Source organism: Melospiza melodia, chromosome 1, assembly GCF_035770615.1.
Source record: "Melospiza melodia melodia isolate bMelMel2 chromosome 1, bMelMel2.pri, whole genome shotgun sequence".
Classification (NCBI taxonomy): domain Eukaryota; kingdom Metazoa; phylum Chordata; class Aves; order Passeriformes; family Passerellidae; genus Melospiza; species Melospiza melodia.
This window is the reverse complement of record NC_086194.1, coordinates 42,750,194-42,767,868: the sequence shown is the minus strand read 5'-3', so window position 1 is coordinate 42,767,868 and position 17,675 is coordinate 42,750,194. Positions and strand designations below refer to the sequence as shown.

Genomic DNA, 17,675 nt, shown 5'->3' with positions numbered 1-17,675 from the left:
ACCATCTTTGCAAACCTTTGCCAGTGATCATATAGTTCTACACACACTGATAGCCACTTTTCTCGTAAATAAAATTTTTCAGCGCCACAATAAAAATAAATACACTCTCCTGAGAAAAATATCAGATTGCCAAACCATTGTGACACAGCCAAACAAACTTTAGCTGAGATTGTGTAATCTCAATAATCACTGTTGTCAAATTGCAGAATGGTTTTAGCTGAGAATTATTTCAGCTATTACCAAATTCACCTTATACTTTTTAATCAAAGGATTTCAGAAACCAAAAGAAACAGTAATCATCATTCCATTTGTTTTTCTAAAAACAGCTTTAGAGGTCAGTGACAAAATTCAGAAGAAATGCAAGACTTAAAATCTTCTCGCCACTCCTTCCACTTGCTGCACATTGCTGCTTTGTTTCAATTAAGGTTTGTTGATTGCCCAATACCAATGCAGTTCTTATGCAGCTGAACAATAACACAACCAATACTACGAGATCAAATGCTGTCTAAAACAAGCACGCCCCAGCATTCTCCTCCCCATAGGCATGGCTGCACTTAAGTCTATCAAAACACTTAAAAATGACAATCGCAATAGGCATTCTATTTGAAATCGTCTTAGAGACAATTAATACTTAAGTTGCATCCAGAACTCCTAATTTGCTTCTTATACATAAAAACAAACATTACAGCCTGGAACACCTAGTGCTGTCTAGCCCTGCTGCCCTCTTTGCAGGCCTCGCTGAGCGAGTTGGCCCAAGGAATGTCTGTGGGGGAGCCGACGCTTCAGTTTGGGTTCTGCCGCCTCTCCTGCTTTGCTTGTCAGCTGTGTGCTGCCACGGGGGCCTTGCCACCTCTCCAATGCCACTGCCCGGTGTTGTGTCCCTTTACTTTTAGCTTTACTTGTCAGCTGTGTGCTGCCACGGGAGCAGTGGGGTAGATATGCTCAGTATGCCCGGTGTGTAGGGTGCGTCCACAGCTATGTCCGCACAGTGTACAGTGTGCACGGTACAGGATATACACACACACGCACCGCGGGCTCCGCGCTCACGGGGCAGGGACGCCCGGGAAGCCGCGGCCCCTCTGCACAGGCCTCATCTGTGCCGCCATCCCGGGGTCAGGAGCCAACCAACGGGAGCCTTGCTCCAGCCATGCCGCTGGCTGGGGAGGGCCCGGGACCCACTCCCGTCGGTGAGGCACCCATGTGCCCAGTGCCCGCCCGACAACCACTCACACCCCGGGGTCCGCCCGCGGCGCTCCGGCACTGCCGGGTCGCGCACGGCGGCGCTCGGGGCTGTGGGTGGCCCCGCGGGCGTGACGCAGGCGGCGGGCGGGCAGGAGGGAGGGAGTAAGAGAGGGAGGAGCCCGTGATGGCCGGTGCCGCCGGCGTCGCGCTGTCCCTCGCTGCGCTGCCGGCCGCCGCCACCGCCGCCCCTCCGCCGCTGTCAGCTGCCGACCACCGCGCCGCCGCCATGGCCGAGGAGGAGGCTCCTAGCGAAGGGTGAGTGGGCTGACCCCCGTCCTCTCCGCGGGTGTCCCGGACGGGGCAGGAAGCCTTTCGGGGCGCTCGGGCCGTGCCGCCGCGGGCGCTGCTCTCCCGCCTCCTCCCGCCGCCGGCCCTCCGCCCGCGGTGCCTACGGGCTGCGGGCGGCCCCTGTGCCGGGGCTGCGGGGGCTCCCGCCTCCCCGAGCACTCACCGGGCTCCGCGCTCCGCACCGGCCCTGCCGCGCTCCGGCATCGCCGCTCGGGCGCTCCCGCAGTGTGGGCACGCCGCCTGCCATGTTTTGCTGCCGCACAGCCCGCCTTCCTGCCATGGCTTCCCGCCTTGTGGCACGGGCAGGCTCCCGGCAGGGTTTACCGCCGGCTCCCTGCGAGCCCCGTGTCCCCGCTGCCTCCCCTTCTGCTGCGGAGCTCCGCCGTGGCTGGCCAGCTGTTGTTACTGCACACCTGCCCGCAGGCGTGTCCCTGCGCCTTTGCCTTGGCAAAGTGTATGTACGCGCTCCGGCTGTCATCCAGCCTTCCTTCCCCTTGCGCCCCAGAGGTCACACGGCTGTGTACAGTGCTGGCCCGTACTCCTGTGTGCCTCGGCGGCTTTATCTGGGCGCACAGATAGCCCATCTTCTCGTTCTGTACGTTCACTTTGATACAGAGCAGACAGTGCACTTGTCAGCCTCTCTGTGTCATCATTCTATACTTTATATAAGTAGGAGATGAGAGCACATCTATAAATTACAAGCATACACTGTTGCTCTAACTTTTCCAGTACTATATGCTATCCCTACTAACTTTTTCTTTCTTTCACTGTCCCAGGGCATTCACATCTACTGAAATAACTCCTATGGCATAAGTTACCCTGACCCTGTTCTTAACATGTGTCTCTAATACCTGTTTGTAACCACTTACACCCTTGATATATGACTTTATTATAGCTAATAATCATTCTTCTGCCTTTTACATAGTTACATAAATTACACAGTTCCTCACTATATCTTTTGTGAGTGTACTGTATACAAGTTACTAATCAATGGTCTGTTCTTCAGTTCACATGCCTTCTTAGTGTATGCTTTATTTCTTGTTACACTTAAGCTTCCACTGCAGACCCATTTTTATACTGTTCCATTGTCCCCAAATATGTTGTCTGCCCCCATAGAATAATATAGTCATCCCATCTCTGAATTTGTTTATCAGACATACTTAAGATATCTGCTGGTCGCTTATCTCACAGTTTGTTCCATCATATTTTATGGTTCTAGTCCAAACAGTGCTCTATCAGAATATATCTAGCTCTGCTTTAGTCATACATGTGCTTTATTCCTTCTGTCAGATGTGTAAATATGCTTTATATGCATTGTTGACATTAACTTTTCCTCTTTCTCATATGCTTTAAATGCATTGTTTACATTAATTTTTCCTCTTTCTCTATGCTTTAAATATTAGGTAGTATATCCCATTACTGATTGACTAGTCCTCAAAAAACTGATTTCTTGCCTTTTCTTCTACATCTCCCTTCTTGCGTAACTAAGTCTTGTGTTATTTTGAGAAATCAGACTTAAAATTCTTCAGCTGATTGCATGAAAATCATACCATGCATTCATGACTTCTTAATTAAGTATATTGCCATTTGCATGTTGTCATGTTATGTGTTTGTTTTGTAATCTTCCAAAACTACCTGCATCGTCAATCTTGTGCTTTTTTTAGTCATTTTTCCAGCTTGGGGTTTTGGTATTTCATCTTGCGTATTTACCTGCTCTGCCAGCTCAATCTGACCAGATCTGGACTCTCCATCTTTTCCAAATTCCCTGTTGTGCCATTATCACCATATGTTCACAGCATTCTCATTTTAAATGCAAACTCCAAAACCTTCCCTTTCAAAGCACTCTGCAGTTTTGTCTACTCTGTAACTCCACACTCTCTTCCTTTCCTCAAAATAGTTTTCCAAAATCTTCACCTCCACACAACCTCTGCAACATTTCCCACCTGAAAACTACAAGTGAAACGCTTCTTAGTTCCGTGTTCTTTCTGACCCCTTCACAGTCTTAAATACAAGTAGTTTGTAAAGCTTCTTGTTGCTGGTTTACAGGTTTCCTAAGTGCAAGCCTTAAAATAGCCGTGCCTCGGCCTGTTTTGTTTGTGTGTTCATTCAGCGCATTAGGCTGAACTGCATTAGCTGTCTGGTTTGATCACACAGAGTGCTGAGTGCTGCTGGGACCGTGCCAAGCGCCCTCCACTCCAGCTGCCGCTCAGGATTGCAGGATCGTAACACTCCTTGATCTGGACATAGGGTTAGGCTGAATTTTCAAGAGGATTACTGCAAGTTTCTCGTGTGGTTTGCACAGCTGGGTGGCTTTTAAGAGGTGTTGGTTTTCAGAACTTCTGAGCAATTAGGCGTTGATGTGGTATTTTTCAGAGTAAGCCTCCCAATTCAGTAAAAACTTCTAAGAACAAAATATCATCATCCTTTTCCATGAATTCAAAAAGTGCATTTGTGTTGAAATGTTAGTGCTTTTATTGGTCAGTTTCTAGCAATAGTTAAAATTAGCATTTCTTCATGCTAATGAACGAATTAGCATGAAATTTTGAAGTGGAGCAACGTTCAGTAGCCAGGGGAAGTCTATAAACAAGAGAAATATGTTAAATGATTTTTCATTGAGAATGCTGTGGCAGTGATAGGAAGTTAAAATATACCATCAAAGCCCTAGAATAAGTTACTAGTGACAGGTGCACACAAAGAATAAATGCAAAGTTTATCTGCTTTGAAAATAATAGTGTGACTCAACTTGTTAGGCAATGCACTTGCTTTGTTGCAATTTGGTTACTGTGCAAAGCATGGTGAAAACTTTCTATCTGGAAGATCTCAGCTGAAAAATATTCATGAAAACTATTCAGGGCCCTGTCCTAACTTTGAATTAGAAGATTAACTAAACAAATGTTTTTGTAGTCACAGTGATTGCTTGGTTAACATGTCACCTGCTGGTGATTTCCAAACCTCTTTACAGCCTTGGACCTCCTCTGTGTAGGTTTTAGATGGAGACTTCTGCCTGTGAGGCAGACAGCCTCACGTGAGCCTTTTGCCAGTATTGAATTAACTTATTCACTCTGGATGCAGCAGGACTGCTTATGGCTTATAACATAACTAGGAAGATGTATACCTTTCTGTGTATACATACAGAAAAAGATCCCCAAACTGCAATACTGGGGGGTTTTTCCCCCTATAAGTGGAATAGTTTTCTTGAAGTTTTCTTAGAACTTATTTTTCTTAAATAGTTTTCTTAAAACTTTAAGACATCTGCAGTTTCAAGCCCACATCAAATTGCTTGTAATTGGTCTTTAGTCTCACAAAATGGTGGCTTGGAGTAAAGGAGAAGACATACTCTCTAACACCAGTGTTCACAATTATTTTTGTGTTATCCTTCGAGCTTGTTTGTATTACAGAACTCAGTTTTGAAGTGAGCTGTTCGATTAATAAAAGAGGAATAGTTTATTAGGCTTGATAGAGCCTGTGTCTTCTCCTTGGTAGGATGGTTCACAGTGTTACAGCACGAATGGACACTCTCAGCTCAGAATTTTTGCCTGAACTTTTTGCTAGTTACATGATCTAGGTTTTACAGCAAACTGAGTGGGTAAGCTGCTGAAAGCAGGGTCCTGTTTGCTTTTCTTCTTTCCTGTAGTGCAGGTGACCAAACACAGGCTTGGTAGCTACAACTTGCATTTTTAAAAACTGAGTGAGACGTCAGTGCAGTGTGGAAAGCAGATGTGGAAAAAAGTTAAAGGCCATTTCCTTCCTCTTTTCTGATTTTGTCTCTTTGGTTAGCAGGGTTGTGTCAGTCACAGCTTCAGTACTTAAAGTCTTTTGTGTTACATACATGAGCTCATGAGAAGGTGTTTGTATGAGCAGGTTTTCAGGCATTTATGGGATTATTTCTAATAGTTTCTGGTGCTTGTATGAATTTGGGGAGGGAAGGTCTGTGTTTATCAATATCTCTCATTTCTCCTAATGCAGACTAAAGGGAGAGAGGGAAAGATGGCAAAATGTAACAGGGGCTATCTTCTCATGGTAGCAAAAGAAAGATGCTCATAACCCCACTTTCCAAGTATCAAACAAAGACACTTCTTCAGAAGCTGCCAAAGTAGAATTAGGGGGAGTCTTAGCCCCAGTGGAAATGACAGTGAAGCTGTAAATCCAGAGGGGCAACTAGCTGTGGTTAGTGTGCTGGTGTCTGTGTGTCATTGGAGATCACAGTTTTTAGCCAGTATTGCATATATTTGGGTATATGAAAAGTTGTTTGAGAGCCTGCTGGGGGCTGATAGGCCCAGTCGGTGACCTACCTTTTTGAAAGGGAAAGTGTTTGTGTGCTGGGGGTTCTCTGACTGTTCTGAACTTCTTTGGGAGGCTCTGAACAACTCTCCTGGCTGACAAACTATTAAAACGTTGCTTCTTTTATATAGTGGTTTATTAAGATTTCTTGCTGATGAAATTTTGATGCTTGTGTTTCATAACTTCTGAGTATTTCCTTGCAATTCTGGTATTCTTTTGGGATAGTTTTTTGCACATGGGTTGCATTGACAGGCAGGGAGAAGAGGGCATGAGAGGAAAGGTGAGTGTCTGTATTTATATTGGCTCAGAAAGATCCAGATGAGAAGCTGAGCAGCAGGAGAGAGGTCAGTGGAGAAGAGAGATTTGTGAGTCAGTAAAGCTGTGTAAGGGAATGAGGTCGATCTGGAATGAGGTTAAGAGGGTAGAAGGAGGTTTTTAAGTGGCAGCAAGAACACATGGTGCCATGGTGAGAAATGGCAGAGAAGGAAGGTGCTCTGAGTGTGTTGCACTAGAAAACTTAAGATGATAGGAGACTACGGAAAGGCGGGGAAGACATGAGCATAACTAAAATGCATTCTCCAAAAGAAGATGTAAGAGCACCTCTTGCCATTGAGAAAGTCTGCTCTTGTATTGAAGTGAGAGAGAAGGGTGTGGCAAAGGGCAAAATACAGAAATAGGGTGGGTCAAAGCTCTAACAGACCACTGTAGAATTTGTTTCTTGGTTGTATTTAGTAATTTGGTGTCATACTGACACCAAAAGCTTCTTAATTACATCTTTACCTTTCCATAAGGGGACTTTTGATGCGATGACTTTTTAGATCCATTTAACTTCTTAACTATTTTTAAGACTACTTGCACTTCCTTGACATCTAAAGCATTTGTGGTGTAAGCATGTAGAGGAAATAGTCTGCTCTCAAAAGAGTTGTGCACCTCTTAGCTTTTCCAGGAAATGAAATGGAGATAGGTAGTTGAAAATGTTGAATACCAGTGCTTGCATTTGGACATAGGTAGCTCTTTGTCACCTTAGGTGACTGTGATAAAGGAACACATCCTAGAAGCTGCTCGAATGAGCTGCAGTGAAACACCCCTCAGTGTTGTTCATACTTGTGTACAAGGGGGTTGTGTATAGCATGTTTGGAGCTAAGGGAAGTGATCATATGCTTTAGATAGTCCTTTATCTGTGTACTTACATGGGCCCTTGTGGAAAAATGAAAATATTCACCTCCTAATGTTGTGATCTACATTGGGCATGATAGACAATGGAATTTTACCAAAAGAGAAGCAGGGTAGAGTGTGGATGGGCAATGGTGGAGGTTAGTGAGGGGTGCCTGTTGCATGTGTGCTTTGCTCTCATCCAGTTTGATGGAATTTGGGAACAGGCTGAAATGTGGGCTGCTGGCATGATAGGTATGAGAAGGCTGACAAGGATTAAGCAAGGTTGAAGTAATGCAATATCTGAAGGGCAGCAGGAGTACATCAGTTGATGTATGAATAAAATAAAAGCAGTACAAAGTTGAATAACATCTGAGGGGTACCAAGAAGAAATTTTCATTTCCTTAATTTTAGTTATGTTTTTCTTCACAAATTCTTACTGCAATGTGCAGTGTGTTGTTTGTTAAAACGTGAAATGGGTGGCATTGCCAAGTTCTATCAGACATGAGTTTACTGTGGAGGGGGCAGAGGTAGGACCTCTGTGGTACCTAACCCATGGTCTCTGTCACAATGTTGAAGAGTTTTAGTAGAGCTGTGCAGCTTCCCCCTTGCTTCTCCTCTGTATCTTTATCTCTGTATTCTGTGTTATTCCATACTTGGTTGCTAATATGTTTTTTCTTTGGATTTTTTTTAAGCTTTTAAATAAGAACGTGAATCTGAGTTGGGTGCTATCACAGCTTCTTTGTAAGCAGTATGAGCATTGCAGGTTGCAGGCTTGGGTAGCACTCCATGGGTAAACTTCATTCTTGTGGTACACACTGAAAAAGCACTTGCCCTGAAATGGACACCTTTGGGTGTAGCTAGAAAGAGGGTGGAAGAAATTGTAAAAGCATAGAAACAAGGATATGTATGGTTAAAAAAAAAAAAAAAAGGCAGTGCTGAGAGACTCAAGAAAGGAGGAGGGGGCTGCAATGGTGCAAGTTATACTGCAATATATACCTATGTCTGAGGCCCAACATGGGAGGGAGCAGAATTGTAGGTCCTCTCTACTTCTTGAATGGTCAGGTTGCTCAAATGACTTAAAATAGTCACAGTAAACTTTGATATCTCTAAAATAGCCAGAAAATCTCACAGGTTATGGATTCACCTTCATGAGGTAGAGTTTCAAGTTAGTTTTGATAAGTGATGGTTGATTTTGATAAAAACCGTAATAAAACTTCCTTCTGAATTTTTATATTGTTTCTGATGCTGAATGTTCTGAACACAGAGTTCAAGATGCAGTAAATACATGAGGAATGCATTGTTTTCACCTCTGCCCTAATGTAGAGCAGTATTCTGCAATAAGCTATCATGGGTTTTGTGTTGGAATGGGGCTGATGTATGTTACACTTCCTAGAAATATTATCCAGAGGTTTTCAAAACATTCTGTTTTAACATTACTGAAGCATCCAAGAGTTTCACAACATCTAATTGCATGGAACATCTTGGCTCAAAACTCATCTAAACAGAACTTTATGGGCAGGGTTATAATGTCATCTGGGAAAAAATCGTTACCCTTTTTTAACCTGTTGACAATTATTTCATCCATTTTTTGTCTCCTTGTGAAAGTGGTAAATAGGTATTTCTTAAAGCAAGGAATTTTTTTGTTCTCATACTGTATTCCTGATACTTGCTTCTGGGTCTTGCCTCTTTAGTATGCACTTGAGGGTCTTTCCCTGAGGATTTTTAGTCTGTTCCTGCAATGAAAGTGAAATATGGAATGTTTTTCTTCTCCTGATTTTTGTCCACAACTGCCAGAGTGTTTTGTCCTAGGAACATCTCATTCAAATTGTTGTGGTTGCCACATCTGACTGCTATTGTACATGCAGAAGCTTTGTCCCTGGATATACAGCCTTCACAACAACAGTTACTGTGTATGCCTGAATAATTCTGACTAAATTCACTGCTCTCAGAAGACATAAGCATGAAAGAACATGATGCACTTTAGGGACAGGAGTGAAGGACTTCAAGGACTCCTAAAATTGCTTATGCTCTTCAGGTTCTCGTGAAATCATATCCTGAGCCTTGCTGCAGAAACATCCCTGCCTAGTTAAATGTGGACTTGATGTCATGATTATATGTTACTGTCTGTCAGTGGCAGCTCTGACTTCAAAGCTTGATGCCCTCCACCTTGACTCACGGTGTTTCTTTCCACCTTGATAGTTCACAGGGCTGTTGGTTAACTTTCTGAATTTTCTGTAGCTGTGTTAAACCATAATTATCTGGTTTAAATCTAATGCCTTTTTCATGCCTGAATTTCACAGATCTGGCACAAAGAACAGCCTCCAAGATGGACCTTGGATATAGTGATTACTAAAATATTTTTCTTTGCATATTAGGGGTTTTTGCCGTGGTGGTGTTGCTGGTAACACTTAACAAAGAAGGATCAATTCTTGCCATAATCAGTCTTGTACAGCACCCAATATTCTCATATTGCAGGCTATTAAATTAATGAAATGGGAAAGGAAAAGTTTATTATAACTCAGTTCTGTCATGGATAGAAATGAGCCAGATATAAACCTGCTATTTTTCTCTGACATTTTGACACAGAAAGTTCTATTTGAAAGTGTCATCCTTGACTGTTTCTTTTGCTTTTTATTGTTTCAGGTTATTACCCATAAACTTGAAATTTAGCAACTAAATATAGAATTTGCTCTGAAAACTTAGTGTTTTGTGTTGATGGTGGAAGAAACCATCCTATGTACTCTTAAGCTTTGTGCAGACTACTGCTGATGCTGAGGAAAATGCAGAAAGCATCCAGTAAAAAGGAGATAATGAAAATTATTAAAAGATATCTGTAGTTACTTCACTTTAAGTATCCGTGCTGTGTTAACTGTGAAGTGTTTATAGAACATTATAGTAAAACAGTTTTATTTTTAAAATTGGCACTTTGCCATAAATTTTTTATGCTGACCTCTTTATCAGTTATGAATACCTGATGCTTCTTTTCACTTCTTTTTTGCCCATTCTTAGTATTTCTTTAACAACTGAAAGGGCTGAATGAGTTGTGAGAAATAACATGGTGTTTTTATGGGCTGAGGTTTATGTAAGACCTTAGAAGAGTGAGCCTTATGTTGCTTATACTTAGATTGCAACATACTGGCAATTTTGAATTCCTTTGCCAGCACAGTACTGCAAAAGTACTTTATGCATGAACAAGAGGGTAGAATCTGAGCTGCCTTTCCAATAGTTTACCTTTGTTTTTTTTTTTTTTGTTACAGTGTAAGAGTCTCTTAAATTGGAGCTAGCTTGAATTGCTGGGTGCTTATAGCTGCATTGTCAGTTGAAAGACCCTGAAAATCCCAATGCCATACTGAGCAGAAACAGTACCAAATTCTCTGCATTAATACGTTTTTCTTTCCTTTCTTAGTTCTAAATGGCTGAAATTAATTCTGAGATTCAGGAGAGGTGGAGGTTAGGGTTTTCCAGAGATCAACTTCATTCTAAGAAGATTTAAGGGTAAAGGGTAAAGCTTGAAGTAGTGTACCAGTGAGTTCACTCAATGTTTCAGCTTTTTAAGTTTTTGAGCTTGCTCCCTAGCTCAAAACTTGGTAGTTTGCAATATTGTCTGCAAAAGTTCAATTAAAAATATTAAATGCATTTGTTTCCTGAGAGGAAGACGAACAGATGCAGCTCTGTTTCTTGTGCAATTCAGTTACTTTCCCATAATCGTTCCTTTGGAAGTTACTGTGTATTTGTTGTATAACCTGAGCACTGGCTTCCTTACTGATGTAATTTTAAAGTCCAAGTAATTCTTTGTGACAGGAAAATCTGTTCTCCTCGCTCCTGTCACTGCTGCATGGTTTTTGGTCTGTACTGGGAGTTTTGATTGCCATACTAACTTCAAAATTCTTAGTGAAAACCTGATTTTACATTCAACATTTTAGAAAGGTTTTTGCATGTCTGTCTTGGTGGGTCAGAAATTTTTGACAGGTGGTCATGTAGCAAATGGTATTGTATTTGTTTGCTGTGGTTTGGTGGAATTCTGTTACCTTTTTGCAACCTGTTTGGTTTGCAAAGGTTTTTTGGTTTGGTGTTCTGCCAAAACCAGACTTTCCATGGGTCATGACGGCTAGGTCTGCACTGCTGGTGTATGTGGGGAGATGCTTCCATTGAATGACTTCAAGCTTAATACATCTTGTAAGCCATCCATTCCTGTAATTCTAATGTAGGTAAATCCTAAGCTTGAAAAGGGAGAGCATGAGCTCCATTTCTGTACATTATATCTCCTGCATAGAGTTATAAGCAACTTCTGCTGAATATTTTAATGTGGTAGAGCTTCATTTTTTAAATTCACAATACAGGCCAGAAATCAAATAGACTGTTTAGCTGTTTCAGTACATACCTCATTGTTAGAATATATGTTTTCAGTTCTTCAGCAGTATCTAAGTTTTCACAAACTTTTGGTGATTATGTCAAATTTGTGACTGGTTTCAGATCCATTAATTGTCTTGCATGGATTCAACTCTCACCAAGCTGAATAGGGTTAACAGAGCTGACAGAAAGCTCCAACATTGGTGGTACAACCAATTTGCCACATTCTTCATTTGGTTTGATCTGAGCAGTGGAGGTGAATGGGTGGGTCAGGCTCACTGTACCTCTGCCTCTACTTGATTCTCAGCTCTTTTGAAAGTTACCCTCAGGCAATTCAAGCAGTGCTGACAGTAAGATCTTGATTCAAATTAACATTCAGGCAGCTGAGGACAAGCAGTATTATCCTGAGCTACATTCAACACAATATTTATTCACTTATTAAGTGTCAAAATATGGTAATAATTATTTATTTTTATCCTTTCTTATGCTTGCAAGCAGGGTCTCAGACCACTTGCTCCAGCCAGCCAGTGTTTTAGATCCTGCCTGGTGACTTGGCCCCTGCATGTAGTGGTTGCAGCTCCACTTAGTCAGATGTTTGTGCATGTGTCCCTTTTGTTTGCATTATTTATTACAGTATTTAATCATCAACATAGGCTACTGATGGTCCCCACTAATCTCCTAGTCTGACACTAATCACCTTGACTTTCACTAAGGTCATGCATTGGGTGTCTCCAGGGCTTTCCCTTCCTTCTGGTCTCCTTCCCTGGATGTGTTAGAAGAAGCGTGGAAGTGTGTGTGGAGGTCTGTCAGCAGAGAGAGTGACTTCTTTGAATGCCTGGCAGGCCAGCAGCCCCCCACCCCACCTGCTAGCCTCTGATTTTTCCAGCCTCTGTTATTCCAGATGTTTTCAGATGGATGTGAAGAATGTGACTAACCCCAAACTGAAGATGCAAGGAATCACCCTATGCAATGCTTTGCCCTACTGCTGGTTATTGATTATTTTAGCATGGATGTGCACAGTGGTTCATGTTACTACATGGCCACAAACAAATACCCTGGTTAAGTTCCACCAGTTATGTGCCTTGGTATTTGATGTGTAACACCTGTAAGTACATTTGGTAAAAAATTACAAAAATTTGGGCTGTCAGTTGCCAGATTTATTTCCCACTTTCTGAAAAAGCAAGTAGCTGAGGCCAGTGGACCTCCTAACTCCTCACAATACAAGGTTCTGCTCTTGACTTTTCACAAAAAGGCAGGTGGGAACAGAGTGTAAGGGAAGTGGTGGGTGATGAGAGCAGTGTGGGGTCTGACTCCTGGCAGTGGGTAGCTCACTTACAATGTGGAACTACTGCTGGAATCTTTTGTTTTCTTTCATAACTCATTTCCATTGCTGGTGTGCACACTGTTTTGAAAGGTCCATTGCTTCATTTTTGACATTGTGTAGCACTTACAGCTTTATAGCACAGAAATAAAAATGATAGACCACGTAAGCAATGGACGTTCCTGTATGCATTTAGAAGACACATTGAGCACAGATGTATGAAAGAAATTATACAACTATAGCCTTCCAAAGTTATCAGAAAAAATATTCAAATAGATTAAATAAGTGTTTGTTCTCTATGTGTGGAAAACATCTAGCAATGTGGTAAATCTTTTCTGGAAGAAGGCAAACAAAGGATTAAGCCTTGACTATAGGTAACTAAATATTTTCTTTCTAAAATAGTATTTCTAAAAAATACTCACTTTTTTGCATGAAAGCCTTCACCGCTTACTCTTTTAGTTCAGCAAGTATAACAGGACAGAATTGCAAACATAGTTTTAATTTTAAAAGCTTCAGCTTGCTAACTGTATTTGTCAAACTATACATGTATGCAATGCCTCTTCTGAATTGAAATCTCGGTATTTCTAAAAAGATCTTGTAGGTAACAAAAAACGGAGTGGGCAACTTTACCATTCTGATACATTTTCCTAAATAATTTTTCTAAGTATCCCTGTGCCTCCCTAGGACTAGGAAATAAAATTCTGGGACTATGATCTGTAGATGTCACTTCTGTTTCATTGTGGCCATATCCCTGCACTGTTTTCTTGTTGGCATGTTGCAGCTTTACATGTCTGTGAATAAATAAATAAGATCTTTAAAGTGTTTTCTTTGCTTATTTAGTGGTTTTTCTGAGAAGAAACAGTACATAGAGTTTCAGCTTAGAGGAAATAGTGACTAGTTTTGTTTCTGACCCAAGAATTAAGAATGAAAATGCCTAGTTGAACATGTAATTAGCAGAAAGCTTGACTCAGAAGAGTGGTGACCTAGCTGTTGTTTAATAATTTACCAGAGTAATTCATAGCACTGGACAAAATTAGCGTTGTTGTTAAACTCTGATTTCACGGTTACTTGCGGGTAAAATTACTTTTGGCTTGTCCCAGCTTTAACTTCTTAAAGATCTTACTTTTAAATCAATGCATAACTGTGCACAATGTGGAAGCAGAATGCTTGGATGCCCATTTTCCTAAAAGGTGCTAAGTTCCTTCATTTCTTAGATTGCATGAGCACATGGCATGGAAGGACATACAACCACCTGTTGCCAGCTCTTCAATTAAATTGATGATAACAATTCCCATGGTCCCTCCTTGTAACTTTTAACTCCAGTGATCTGGTGGGTCAGGAGAATGAATATTTACAGAACAGTCAGATATCACTGTAGAGGAACGAATAATACTGAATAGCAGTGGGCCTGAGTGATTGGATGATTAATCTGGTCTGTTCAGATATGGTTTGGGGCTTTGTTTCTTAAATGTCCTCTCACAGGTTTCTGTGAATCTGAAAAATGCTGCTTGCCGTTGCATTGTGCATTCCCAGAAAACCATCTTATCATAAACTTAAGGAGCTATGCAGCTCTGGTAGATCAGCCCCTTAGAATGTGTGGAAAAGATCCTTTGGGTAAAGAACTTGTGGGGCCCAGTCTTTAATGTATTACTGATAAGTTGTGCACGCTGAAAAAGTGGATGTTAGTAACCTAATAATCTTTCAGCATTAGTTGTTGTGTAACTAATACTCTCGGTGTTCAGTCCTGAAAATTCTGTATGTAACTAACTGGAAAGCAGTTCAGTGTAGAAAAAGAGTGCTAGAGGAAGTTGATTTGGTGACTGATATCCTCTTCCCTGCGAGGTCCTGCAGTGGCGGCTTTGCACTGGTAGTCTGAGATGGAAAAATAAGATTCTGTTTTAAAATCAGGGGGTAAATTAGCACCCAGGAAGATCTGGGTATGTACCAAACTGCCGTACGCTTTGCAGCACTGGGCTAGGCAATGCTGCCAGCTGAGTCATTCCCCCTGCTCTCATGGTCAAGCTGGCTGTACCAAGATAGTAACTTGACAGCTGGAAAAGCAGCTTCTGCAGAGGGAATTGTTGGTTTGTTTTGCTCTGGGACTTTGTTTCTAAGTTTGTAATTAAGGTCCTAGGTTTTTGCTTGGTAGAATAAACCTGCTTATTTTTCACTTTTTAAATTTAGAGTAATAATCAGGTTAGGCCGGTGAAGGCAGAGCTTATTGCTTTTTTGGAAATAATAGGTTCATGCAAGGTTATGCAGGCAGACTTCCAAAGGAACTTGAGAGGAGGCTGGAAACTCCAGTGATTGTTACATATCCTGCCAAGCTTGTTGGGTTGATGTGAGGGTTCATGTCTCCAGATCAGTATGCTCTGATAGGAGGACACGGTGGAAAAACTGCTCACCCTTTGAAGAATGCCCGTTTGTGATGCCACTTTATAAAAAGTCAGGAAAAAATTAATTCCCTCCCAGTGCAAAAATAGTGTTCCTCACACCGTGTGCTTAATGTGGGCTCTCTTATGAAGAGCAGCAAAAGAAATGTCTTCAAAGCATCAGTGCCAAAAATTAACGTGCTGCTCAAGATATTTTTATTCTATGTTGCTGTTGTAGGTTTGGGTGGTTATTCAGCTGGCTTCCTGCCTGGTGTCCCACATCACTGCTACACCTTAAAGAGGCTGAGGACAAAATGCTAAAATGTAAGTCTTTGGTTTTTAATAAGTTTCATAGATATAACTAGTTTTTTTATAAATTAACGTTAAGTATAAGCAAGAGAAGTTTTTCAGTATGTATTTTACACTGTGATGAAATAAGCAGGTTTAAAATTACACTTTCATTTTTCACTTATGTAGATACTTGATTAGAAGCGATCTCCTTTGAAAGGAGCCCCTATTTAAAACAGTGGTTTCAGTAGAATGTACTTTATATTTTGTCAGGTGTGTTTAGCAACACAATTTTTTCCCCTTTTTTCTCCAGGTATTGCAAGCATATACAATAAACGATACGTGTATATATCTAATGGAAATAAAATATGGACATTGACATTCTCTCCAGACCTTTCAAATAAAACTCCCCTTGTTCTCCTGCATGGGTTTGGAGGAGGTGTTGGACTGTGGGCTCTCAACTTTGAAGATCTGTGTGAGAACAGGACCGTTCATGCTTTCGACCTCTTGGGATTTGGACGTAGCAGTAGACCCCACTTTGACACTGATGCTCGGGAAGCAGAAAATCAGTTTGTGGAATCCATAGAAGAATGGAGAAAGGAGGTGGGGCTAGAAAAAATGATTTTGCTTGGACACAACCTAGGCGGATTCCTGGCTGCTGCTTACTCCTTAAAATATCCATCAAGGTATGTGAAAATAAAGGAATAAAGGGATTCCTTCTCTGTATTTGACTATTGATTTTAATATAGATTTTCTTTTTCAGGCTCTTTGTCGATAATATTTATGTAGATGACTGTGATGATTTAAAGAAATTATACAGAATTCTAAGACCAAAGTATTAATTGTGTGGTTTATTTCCAGGTGAAGGAAATAGGTAGATATGGTAAACATGATTTTCTGTAGACTTTTCTGTACCTCTTCAGTTCAGTACTCCCTTGCCATTTTATAAGGTGAAATAGCAGTTAATATATTTATTGGTGAATGTTTTGTCTCAAAGATGGTTTTTGTGAAGGGAAAATAGGCCTGTTTCTGCCAAACTTCCCACTCTTATGGATAACATTGAAACTTCTAATTCCCCTTGGTAATTTATGCCTATATTCTAGCAGTCAGTCTGGTGCCAGTAGAATGATGTAAAAATTATTTTAGTGACTCTTTGATTTAAATTGTCTGTGTGCCACTTCATATTTCTTTGTAAGACAACCCATCTGCAGTAGTTCTCTAATTGTATTTCACCAGTATTTTCTGCACCAGGTTTTGTCCAACAGTTAATACATTTTTTCCCCTTAAAGTAATATTTTTTTTTTTAATATATCTGATTATAAGTCCAGTTATTTATTCCCTGCTGAGCTAGGATCTCACCCACCAAGGCAATTCTGTATCAAAAAATGGCAATGCTTTTGTTGGGATACACTTAGTGGTTTCCTATGAAAAACTGAATGTAAGCTTAACTCTCCACATCATATAGCAAATTCTATATTTTACTAAACATATCTTATTCTTTTCTATTCATGTCAAGTTTTACTGTTTCTTTGTTTCTCACTTGGATATATTTGAAGTAATTTCATGCATCGTTTTCCCCTAAAACACTTGGCCTTTTTCTTTCTAAATAGACAACAATTAGCACAAGTGGCTGGAAATGATGTGTGAAAGTAGATGTGTTTCTAAATCCAGCATTGCAATAAAGATATAAACCTGTTAGCCTTTTAGTTATAAACCAACTTCTAGCTAACTGTAGTTAGCTTTTTGTAGGGATCACTTATCATTTCCTTACCTCTTTTTCCAAAGGATCTATAAATGGCACTGCACTATCCCTATGGGATGGGATATTGGTTTTGCCCACTGCTGATTTATATCAAAAGTGATGCTTTATTTTCATGCCTCACTGTGCTTCAGTTGGGGTTAATTAATTTGGAGATGTTTCAGTTTGTGCTCTCACATTATTAATATTTCTCTGAAATTAAACTAAGACCACCAAAATAACAAATTGACTGTTAGGGTCCTAAAAGAGCATTGAATCAAGTGATAAATATAGCACAGCTTTCAGCCAGGTTATCTAACAATTCATTAGAGGCTTAAGGGATTCTGGATACATATTGTTAGGAAAGTACATCTGTTTCTCCAAGCATAGATGATCCGTTAATTTGCTATACTGTACCAGAGTCCATGGAAAATCCGAGGCTACTAATCCAAAAAGATTCCCATTAGCATATTGCCAACTTGAAGTGGGCCATGATTTTCAAATCGTGCAATTTCTGGACATTTACTTAGGAAGTGATTCTCATAGTCAACTTCCCATTATCCTGGGTTATGTTTTAGGCTTGTTTACCAAAAGGAGAAATGCGAAACAGGAAGGAAAGTATTAAGAAAGGAAGCATGAA

At 40.9% G+C, this 17,675-nt stretch overlaps 1 protein-coding gene across 1 annotated transcript in view; it reads left to right on the top strand.

Moving 5' to 3' along the window:
* Window positions 1-1,366: 1,366 nt before the first annotated feature.
* ABHD5 (abhydrolase domain containing 5, lysophosphatidic acid acyltransferase) overlaps window positions 1,367-17,675 on the top strand; it is a 28,206-nt gene continuing 11,897 nt past the window's right edge. Inside the window, exons 1-3 of the mRNA XM_063155316.1 lie at window positions 1,367-1,497; window positions 15,248-15,333; window positions 15,611-15,983. Coding sequence (XP_063011386.1) covers window positions 1,367-1,497; window positions 15,248-15,333; window positions 15,611-15,983 — 590 coding nt within the window. The remainder of the gene's footprint in view (window positions 1,498-15,247; window positions 15,334-15,610; window positions 15,984-17,675) is intronic.